Source organism: Phragmites australis, chromosome 21 (assembly GCF_958298935.1).
Source record: "Phragmites australis chromosome 21, lpPhrAust1.1, whole genome shotgun sequence".
Taxonomy (NCBI): Eukaryota; Viridiplantae; Streptophyta; class Magnoliopsida; order Poales; family Poaceae; genus Phragmites; species Phragmites australis.
Window position 1 is genome coordinate 1,310,555 of NC_084941.1, and position 11,253 is coordinate 1,321,807.

At 45.5% G+C, this 11,253-nt stretch overlaps 1 protein-coding gene across 1 annotated transcript in view; it reads left to right on the plus strand.

The window, feature by feature from the left end:
* Positions 1-5,825, plus strand: part of LOC133902942 (ethylene-responsive transcription factor ERF038-like) — a 99,905-nt gene extending 94,080 nt beyond the window's left edge. Inside the window, exon 2 of the mRNA XM_062344271.1 lies at positions 4,530-5,825. Within this exon, the coding sequence (XP_062200255.1) occupies positions 4,615-5,445 (831 nt within the window). The 5' untranslated portion in view covers positions 4,530-4,614 and the 3' untranslated portion in view covers positions 5,446-5,825. The remainder of the gene's footprint in view (positions 1-4,529) is intronic.
* Positions 5,826-11,253: the final 5,428 nt, after the last annotated feature.

Consider the following 11,253-nt stretch of genomic DNA (forward strand, 5'->3'; position numbering starts at 1 on the left):
GGATCATGCCGCGAAGCTCGCGTTGGCGCAGGGAGTCCTGCAGGTCAGAGAGTTGGCTGTCCCGATGCGGCAGGGGTCTCCGAGCACTCCCCATTACTAAGGGAGGGCGAGATCTTTCTTGCCGTGAGGGCTGCCATGATTCTTGGTGGTTGCGTCCTTCACCAGTCCTAGCGACAGACGTGGTGTTTGCCGCCGTAGTTTGGCGTTGGACGGTCTCAACCAGGAGGGCGAGGTCATGCAACCATGACCTAACTGGTGAATCCTCTGGTACTGCTACTGGTGGGTGGCTAAGAAGCATTTGTACGGTCTACATATTCTATATAGGCGTCATGGCCTCATAGTCGAGCTGCCGAGTGTGAAGTGATGATATATCGCAAGGGGGGAGCCCTCGGCATTCGTGTGGTGTGATAGCCTCGGTTACGGCACCACCAAAGACTGGGTCCTCTGTGGCAGCTCCTTTGGATGACGTTGTGGTAATTGGGGCTGTGCCAGAGTGTCCCCTTGTCCAGCACCGATCCGGTTTCCCTCTGGGCGCGTGGCCTAGAGATCATCATCGGCACCTAGAAAATGGGAGCTTCTGTTGCCCCTTGTTGCATAAACTGTCATGCAAACTTCTTGTTGAGCCTCGGAGCATTCGAACTCCAATTCGGTGTCCCATTCTGGGAGCACACCGGACTCATCTTGGTTGTATTCTATGATGAACACCTCATAGTGACCGGGGTCCTCGGAACGGGACTTAGCGGTTATCATGGATCTAGCTATGGGTAGCCCAATCTAATCTTCAACACCAACCGAAATGCAGAAACATGCTTCCTACCTGGAGCGCCAACTAAGTGCATATAGCTTAAGTGGTTGGCAGTCAGACTGGTGTTGAAGTGGCGGTCAGACCGCCGGTGTGCAGAAGGTTTTCACCTATGGCAGTCACAACGAAGGTATGTCGGCTGTCAGACCGGCCCTATTGGCTGTCAGACCATGAGATCCTACCGGTAGAACCTTTGTGAGGTTGCCGGTGAAGGCTCCAGTGAAATCTTCGACCACGAAAGGTACTAAAATGCTCTATGAAACTAGTGGAGTGCTTCTAGGGTGGTTTGAATAACTTACTGAGCCAAACTTGGAAAACTCCACAGATGGGATCTAAGCTAAGGTTGAACTTGGGTCTTAAACGAAATGAGGACCGATTCGAGCTTGACAATGACGGAAAAATGGTAGAGGATGTCTCACCTTGGTGTAGGAAAGCTTTCTATTGGAGGGGATCACTCCGGGGAAGCTCCGATTTAGAGATCAGGCTCCGGGGTGGTTTGGGACTTGAGGTGGATGAACTCGCGTGAAAACTTTACCGACGATGAGGGTGAAGAGGATGAGCTCAAGGAAGCCTTTGAGGACCTCAAGGAAGTCCTCTCTGTCGATCTCCGGTCATCATGGACGTCAAGGTGGTCTCTCTCTCTCTCTCTCTCTCTCTCTCTCTCTCTTGGTGTGGGTGAAGGAGTGAGTGGGAGTGAGAGTGGGAGAGAGGTCGACTTCCTTAAGTAGAGCCTCTGCGTTGAGGCGGTCAGACCGCAAAAAGCTCACGTGGCAAGCATATGTGGCTGCCCCCTAGCAGTCAGACGTGAGGAATTCCGGTCAGACCGCGAGGGTGATCTTGTGCTGAAAACTTGATTATATTCCTCTTTTCTATTTTTCTTCATCTCTAAGTCATCTAGGGTTTTACTAAAGAGCTCTCAACTATCTTCAAGTACTTTTAAAACATGTTTAAACTTAAGTTATCACTTGCTCTCTCGGTTGCCAGTGCACATTGGTGGAAGTAGACTACAGTGACGGTGCAACAACAAGAGAAAGAGAAAAAAAACCTAATTCTTATATAGACTTACGTAATAAGAGTGTTCCCATATTAAGAGTTACTCTTATTAGTAGTCTATTTCTCTCTAATGAGATGGAGATCCTTATATATACAGGGAGAAAAATATTCCACCTCTATTTCTATTAGTAATATGATACTAATAAAATGTATGTTTTATAATAGGCCGTCTCTCCACGGTATAGATTTTTGAGACTATCGAGTATTATTAAAATTATATGAGCCATATAATTCTACAGAAATGACATTACATGGTCGGAATAAGGAACTGCTGAACAATCATGTGCATGTTCCTCGTCTGAAACGCACAGGAATGGAAGTCGATAGCCGACGTGGGCGCAGGCAGATCACAAACAGAATTACCAGATACGACGTACCAGGACAAACATGCATACGAGCTCCTGCTTGTGGTAACAGCGTGCCAACTGAGACCGGGGTCCAGCTGCGTCTAGAACGAAACAGGAATACAGGCAGGATCGATCTCCTGCTTGTGGTAACACCGTGCCAACTGAGACCGGGGTCCAGCTGCGCGCATAAAATACAGCGTTTTTGGAATCCAATGAGACCCGATTACCAATTATTGAGGGTTCACTTGCCGCATAAATCCAAAGAAAAAGAAGCAACACATCCCATTTTCCCTTCCAGAGACAACAATGGCGTTCCAAAAGGCAAGATGGGTCCCGACCAGCCATCTCTCTCCTCTCTCTCTCTCTCTCTCCCTCTCATCCCAGTGGCCAGTCGGCAAAGCAAATCTATGTGCCCCAATCCCGACGAGTACTTAGCCATCTGCTTTGCAAAGCTTGCTCTGCTTTGCCACTCGCAGAGGGTTGCCATATTTTCACATCTTAGCCTGCAACAAGTCGTGGTCGCATAGACGACCTTTGCAGCAAGGCAGCTCAGGAGTGTACAGAGCGGACAGCAACATGCATGCATGCGACCCCTTAGCTAGGATGAGTTGTAAATTGGCAACCCCGCCGTGGCGGTGCATGCAACACACGAGGGGGCTGTGGCCACTGGCGAGCTACACTAGCATTGCCGAGTGCACTGACATCAAAGAATAAAAACAAAATCTCAATTATTAACAATTTAATTTAACTTCTTTTACATCACATAATTCTAAACATATATAGGCTTGGCGGTGGCATGCATGCTTTAGGGGAGGCCCCGGCCGGGTTGTGTCACCAGCAAGACACCAGGAGGCGCTGAAAGGAACAGAGCATTGAGAGCCCCTCATTGTGTCCGAGTCCATGGGGCCCGTTTGTGCCATGAGACCCAAGTGGCAGTGATGTATTACTTGCTAGTACGAGAGAGGAGGGCATTTTGATTTCTTCTCGAGAAAGAAAAACAAAAGAATTGTGAAAGGCATTTAGCTCCGATACTGTACTGCTGCTTCTTCGCCTTCTTTTCTTTGCATGGGACCATCCAATCACCTTGCATGTACCGCAGATATGAAACGAGTGTTCTCCTGATATTTGCCGCCCGGTGCTTGCACCACAAAGTGCGCAACAGGTGTGACACATTTTCACATAGCAATGATTCCTATGACTATGTCTATGTGGCTTATAATAATAATAATAATAATAATTGCTATTTTACAAAGTGCAATTTTAGAGTTGTTCAGGCTTTGATAGTTTAGGAACATCCTCAAGCCTCATATTACATTGTAATACAATGTAGTATGAAGATATAGATTAATTCTACATGACACTCCATCACAATAGATGAAAAGCATCTCAAGGAAGTTTACGAAATATGAGTGTTGTACGCAAAGTTTACTGATGCATTAAGAGGTGAATAAGAAATGTCATTACATGGATGATGTCGATCACAGATTTAAATTAAGGTGACTCGCTCAATCTCTTGCTACCAAATTGACAACACATAGCCACATAGGTAGGGCAAACAAGCTAAAGATGTCATGAGTACATCATCAAGAAAGTTTTGAGGTAAAGAGTGAGCACAAGCATCAATTGCATTGTAGTTAGAAGATATGGATTGATTCGACGAGACACTCCATCTCAATGATGGCTATGTAGACATGATTTCTATTTTTTGCTATTTTACAAATTGCAAAATTGGACGGATTATTCTGATGTTAGCTTTTTAGGAGCATCCTCAAGCCTAGTGTTAAATTGGACTAATCCTACAAGAGCCCCACCATAATGATCAATAGCAACTCAAGGAAGTTCCACGAAACATAAAATGATGTATGCAAAGTTTACCGATACATTAAAAGGTGATAAGAATCAACCTTGCATATATGACATTACAAATTTAAAGGTAACTGCCAAATTAAAAATGACAGAACACAATTATACAAGCAAGTAAAACAAGTAATGATGAGTACATCAGCAGTAACCTGGCGCCAACTGCTCAAATTGTACGATGAAGTTTTACACAACAAGTAAAACACTTTTATCACACGGTTTATATTGCACAAGCAATCTCCGTTCTTCAATAGACAGTTGTGTGAGTTCATACGTGTCGAGCTGTGAGCGTGTATATGATACAAACTACCACACCTCAAGCAAAAGGAAAACAGTGGGGCAACACGAGGGGGTGTCTAGCATATATAGCACCCCACGTTGTTGATCTCCCCCAAGTAACTTTTTCTTGCATCGCCACTCGTCATAAAAGGCCATCCCTCCACATACAAACAGAGGCACCGCGCCACTCCAAGGAGCAGCAAGCAAGCCGGCAGCAACCCATACTCCTCCTCATCACTTCATCCTCCTGCACTGCACAGTACACAGTTAGCCATGGCTCAAGAGCTCCATGATACCTCCTCCTCCTCCTCTGGCACCACCTCGTCGTGTACCACCAGCTCCACCTCCTGCTGCTCGTCCACCGTCACGGATTCGTCTTCCTCGCCGGCGACGGCCAATGCCGCGCCCGCGCCACGGAAGCCGCAGGCGTCGGAGGCCGAGTGCGAGGCGGGTGGGGAGGGAGAGGAGGACGAGGAGGGGTGCGCGGGGAAGGCGGTGGCGAAGAAGAGGAAGCGGAGCAGCGATGGGAAGCACCCGACGTACCGCGGCGTGCGGATGCGGGCGTGGGGCAAGTGGGTGTCGGAGATCCGGGAGCCGCGCAAGAAGTCGCGCATCTGGCTCGGCACGTTCCCCACCGCTGAGATGGCCGCGCGCGCCCACGACGTCGCCGCGCTCGCCATCAAGGGCCGCGCCGCTCACCTCAACTTCCCGGACCTCGCCGGTGTGCTCCCGCGCGCCGCGTCCACGGCGCCCAAGGACGTCCAGGCCGCAGCAGCATTGGCCGCCGCGTTCACGTCGCCGTCGTCCTCATCCTCGGAGCCGGAGGCCGCCGCGACAGCGCCGTGCCATGCCCAAGAAGAGCCTGCCAAGAACAACGCCGCGCCGGAGGAGGCCGTCGCCGAGGCACCAGAACCACCGGCCGCTTCTCAGCCAGCGACTCCGTCGAGCGGCGTGGAGGAGGAGCGGCAGCTGTTCGACCTGCCGGACCTGCTCCTCGACATCCGGGACGGGTTCGGGTGCTTCCCGACCATGTGGACCCCGCTCCCCGACGTCGATGAGGTCAGTGCGGAGCTCCGCCTCGAGGAGGCGCTGCTTTGGGAGTAGCAGTCAGAGATGCTTGCATTGCAAGGACTATACAATATAGTACTAGCCCGTTTCTTTTTTTTCCTCTTCTCTCCTTTTCTTTCCTTTAATTTACTTTTACAAAAGCAACTATTTTTCTCTTTTTATTGGACCAATAAGTATATATATATATATATATATATATATATATATATATATATATATATATATATATATATGCAAGGACATAAGTTATGATGAGTACTAGTAATGTGTGAATTTCAGCAGTAGCTGACCTTGCTAGATATTTATTGCTCTGTACTTCGACTACCCCATGTGTATTGTACCCAATTCCCCAGAGGAAGGACAAAAGAACGTGGCTGCTTGGTTCTCGTCTAAAAAGAGCTAAGCTAATTTTTTTTACATTTATAAAAACAGGGTTTTTGTTTAGTTCTGTGTCGAAAAATTTGACCCGTCAAATTTTTTCTATAGTAAATCTAGATAAGATTTTGGTATCTAAAATAGTCACTCCGATTTTTGGCATGTTAAAATTTTAATTTAGCCATAAACCAAACACTACTTGATATGATCATTGTTTTAACATAACCAAATTTTAGATTAGAGTTTCCAAGAACGAAAACCAAACAACCTCGTAGTGACCTGAGATGAAATGGAATCCATGACGAATGGCAATCTCAGAGCTGACCTTTGAAGCAGCTCAAACCTCACCGAAGTGTAGCAATTGTTTATTAGCAACTGCAGTTAAGCCATAACCATTTTCTATCAGCAACTGCAGCTAACTTATGGTTAAGCAGCAGCAACAGGGCTGTGTCTGAATCCTGAATCGTGTGGCCAGTCTTGGCCTCCCCCATGATGATCAAGTGGTGACAAAAAGGCAGCATTCCTCATGTGGCTTTCCTGCTGCAGCATCCATCTCTCCAGTTTCCATCTGCAGTTCTGCAGCTTTGGAAGACTCCTTTCCCGGAGATGCTGCTGCTACAGTAATGGAGCTTATTCTAAGCACGGCAGCAATTTGCAGCACGGAAACATGATGCTGATGCTGATGCTGATGCCCCCGCGCTCAGCTTACCATCGTGGTGGGTTAGTTTCAAAAAAAAAAAAAAATCTAAATGGAAAATATAAACTATCTCAGCTATGTCTCTAGCTTACCATCGTGGTGATCGGAAACACATAATTTATCTTAATTATTTATCTATTTTATATAACATCTATCCATCGGTTAATTTTTCTATCGTTTCCTATGATTTTTTTTCCATTATCTAACTAATACCAATCCCAACCAAAAAAAAAAAGAATAGCTACTATAAGCCATGTCTGCCGGATCGCTTGTGCTCTGCCCTTCGCTGGAACAGGGCGCTGCCCCACCCAGCAAGGCAAGCGAGTGTGTGGGGCCCAGCTACTGACTGCCGAGGTGCACGTGACCCATTGCCACGCTGGAGGCGCGGCTCGCTCGGCGCGTCGCACGTCAGCGACCAGCCGATCGCTGAGCTGGTGATCGATCAGCTGCACCGCGGCTACAGTAGTGCCAGCTCAGCTTTTGGCTTGCGTGCGTGCGTGCGTGCGAGTGGTGGACGTGGACGCATACGGCCGGCGTGGAGGGACGTACGTAGTCGCGTAGTCTACGTACGCCAATGCGGCGGCGTAGAGGAATACGCGCGGCTGCGTACATGCCCGGGCAGTTGGGCGCGCGTATGTACGTACGCGACGAGGACACGTCACGCGGCCGCGGATCGTTTCCGAGATGTGGATCGCGGCTGCGGCCGCCGACATGGACACCCTCGTGTGCCATGGATTAGGAGGAGGAGCTGATACAGTACACAAGAACCTTCTTGAGATGTCGGCAAATACGTAGGCTTGGGTTACATGCTGTCGACAAAGTGAGTATCTGGGAAGGAGAAAATTTCACTAGCCCTTACAACATATAGGATGTTTATTTGCATTGAGATATATGTTAAAGAGGTAGGTGAAAAAACTATAAAGTAATTGAAAAAATCAACAGATAAATAAATATAAAATAGGATGAATGAAAGTATAAGATAACCCGTGTATTCATATCTTCATGTAAAATTACTTTTCCTATCTGGTAGGCCGGTTTTATTGTCAGCAAATCAGGGAGGAAAATGCCACATTAATTTTGTCGTGAAAATGTGAAATTCTTCGGGATTTTCCTTGATATCAAGCTCCTTATAGATTTGCTATTCGAGATCACCAAGCAAAAATGCCATTTTCACATCCATCTTTTCCAAGTGCAGATCCCAATTAACTGGCCACTAATGCACTAACTGTTCATACTTCATACTGAAGTATGCCTCACAACTGGAGAAAATATGCCAATAATTTCCCTCCTCTCTGTCCTTTCGAAGAAAAAAAAATTCCCTCCTCTCTAGAGAAGAACAGGGTTCACCAAAGCTTTTACTGAAACCTAGATAAAATGTCTTACAGTTAAAGTTGGGTTTACCATGCCATTTTTATCTTTATAATTACTTCGTGAAAAGTCTATGTTTAAGTAAGGATATAAAGAAAGATTAAGACCAGGACAACTGCTTAGTCTCTTTGTGCTTGCCTCTTCTCTGAAGAAAGGACAACAAATGTCAAACAAATTGTTATAGTTATGACATAATCGGTTCGTTTGTCGACAGCATGCGATCACCTAACAACAATTATAAAGTTAACAGACATACCTTTGATTTGTCAGGGACTAATTATGTCAGGACTAATAAACTGCAGAGTACAAAGTAACAACAACCATAGTATATTTATCTGCAATCCATGGTGGTACTGCACGTTGATTTTGTCTTTTTGTTAGGCGATGCTGACCTGCTTTTAATTTCCCTTTCCACGAAATAGCCTGGAGGTGAGATCGACCTGACTTTCACATCGAGATCACCAGGAAATCGCATGCTTAGCAAGGATTAAAATTTTACTGAAATTTCATCAATTTTTTGTGAATTTCGGATAGAAATGAAATATCTAATTTTAAAATTTTCTTTCACTGATATGTGAGACCTATAAAATAAATGACGAAAAAAGACCAAAATTTGGTGAATTTTAGTCTTTTCGCCAATGAAAAAAATTATAAAACAAAATTGAAATCCCTTATGGTTAGCACCTCGTGAATGCAATTAAACCAAAGCAAATCTTTGAGTTTGTGTTGGTTGCAAAGTTGTCATTACAGCAACTTCATACATATATAGCATAGCTAATTACTATGTTGGTAGGGTTTAGGGTAGTTTAGAAACGTATGAATCTCAATCTAATGATGCCCAGATGTTCCTACATGCATAATGTGACAATTAGTAGTCAAGATGTAGGGCTTTGGAAAAAGAGAGCGAAGCAACCGTGCCCAACACAAAGTGTGCTAACAATGACTGTACAACAAACAAAGGGTGCTTTTTTTTTTGCTGCTTGACTCGATCGGTTACTTTCATGGAAAAAAGAACCCCAAAAAAGAAAAGAAAAAGAGGCTATAGAGAAGAACAAGCTAGGGCGATGGGGCACTGCGCTGCGCCTAGAAGCAAGGAATAAAGCAGGGCAAAAACCACAAGACCCCAACTCGTACACTCGTGTCTCCTGACTGACCTTTGCTGCTGGTTTGCATGCTCATCGAGTCAAGTGCTGAAGAAAACCATCTCTGCAAGGCACAGGAGATCGATCATGGCTCAGCTAGCTGATGCCGCCTTGACAATTGTTTACTGTTGGAAAGGGAGCTCAGCGTATGGACGCAGCAGTCAGCAGATACTGGCTAGCTTTCACTTGCCCATGATGAGATGCTTAGCAGTGTGACAGTGCATGCTCTCACATGTGACCCTTTTAGAAAGATCAGTCCCTCCTGTTGCCTATGGCTTGGACCCTAAGGATTAGTGCTCCTACGAAAATTAAGAGGTGGTGAAGTGATTAAGTCCACGGAAAAATTGGAGTAATTCTTGTGAATTAAACAATTAATTGGGAATTCAATTTTGATACTTGGCATGCTACTCTGACTTCCCTAGTCTTGCTATCACATATATTGTCCAAATAATATATAACTAGTAAGTGGTCCGTGCAAATTGCACGACTAGAATTGTTATAACTATTTTTAAGTAATTTTTTTCCTTTATATCATTGCCAAGGTCAACTCGGCTGGCTCTTCCTTACGGCTAACGCCATGAACCTTGGCAGCTTCCTCCTTGTTCTAGCTCGTTTGCCTCTCCACTGCTGTGGGCACCAACTCGCAGGCCTTCGCCTACACTGGCATCGTTGTCACCTTCGTCAAGAACTCCCCTCGAGACTGAAGAGGAAGCTTTGAGTAGAATAGTCAGGTTGAAGCTCCGAGTTGAATAGTCGATGAGGCAGTGCATGAGCGATCATGCAGTTGCGCTACTCAGAAACCTTATTACCGCCCCTCCACTACTATAGAACGAGTTATCCGTGTCTCCTTTTTAATGTTGGTTCAAAAATAACCGATAATGATAAGTTATCACTGCCGCTTCACAAACTCTAATGACCGATCAATCAGTGAGCCGTTAAGAACCGACAATAATAAACATTATCATTGCCGAATCATAAGCTCAACCGACAGATTAATGATTGAGCCATTATAAATTGACAATGATATCCCTATCATTGCTGGTTTAGAACCGACAGTGATAAGACGTCCTTCTATAAATATCTCTCATTCCCCTCCAAAATAGTCACCATCGCCACTTCAACCGTCACTACCCCTCATATATGTCTTCTCCCACCGCCAACCTCTCTCCCCATCTCCCCATCTCACTCCCCTTAGGCCCGTCTTCTCCCGTTGCCGACCTACCACCGTCCTCGTCGCCCACCGAGGCCGTGTCGTACCGATCCTCTCCCCATCTCCCCATCTCACTCTCCTCGAGCCTGTTGCCGACCTCACCGCTATCCTCGTTCAAGATTGTGAAAATAAGATGATCTAAATAAGTGACATAAAACATATTCGTTTTAAGATGATTGTGTTTTCATTGTTCATTTAGATTTACTATAGCCACTTTTCAAGTTTGACAGCTTCAGGTAGCAAGAGAGCTTGAATTGCTTATCGTTCTTATAGATTCTTATTCTGAACTTGTGTATATGTGATTTGTGATTCCAAGAAGATCATCGTCTCACCGCTCTCCCAAGCCGGCCATATAATGTGAAACTACTCTACCAAGTACTCTTCCGATAGATCCCCATCCGAAGAGCTCTTGGTAGAGCAGCTTTGTACCATATGACACATTGATCACTAACATTTCGAGGCATGAAATCGACAGTGATAGTTAGGTTATGGAGCTGGCTTAATCACTGTTAGTTCAAAAATCAGTAGTAAAAGTAGTTTTTGAACCGACAATGAAAGGTTATGTAGTAGTGATTGTACATGCTTTACGACGACAACGACTCGGAGATATCGCCCACTCTCAACCTCGGTGCACGCCAAGGAGAGGACCAACGAGATTCAACAGCTCAACACAACAACTCTTAGAAGAGAAAAGAGGAATATGGTTGATTTGTTTGCAGCTTTGTTGCATCGCAAAAAGCTCTCATGCCTGGACGTCTCCAAGACTATATAGGTACCCCTCCAGTCTCCAAAAACTTGACGTTTTGTACATGATCTCACATACCGGGGAGAGATTAATTAGGTGCTTTTTGGGGTGTATTACCTATTCTATCCATATTAAATATCTTGGAGTTATATATCTAGTCAGCAAATGGTTATAGCCCAAGTGGTTTGAGCCTCACCCGCAATGCTAGGAGCTCCATGTTCCAGTCCTGGTACTTGTATTTTATTTTTTGCACTTGTGCTTTTTTTTGTCATGCAGCATGCAACTGGCGCGCTTTTTTGCCATGCAG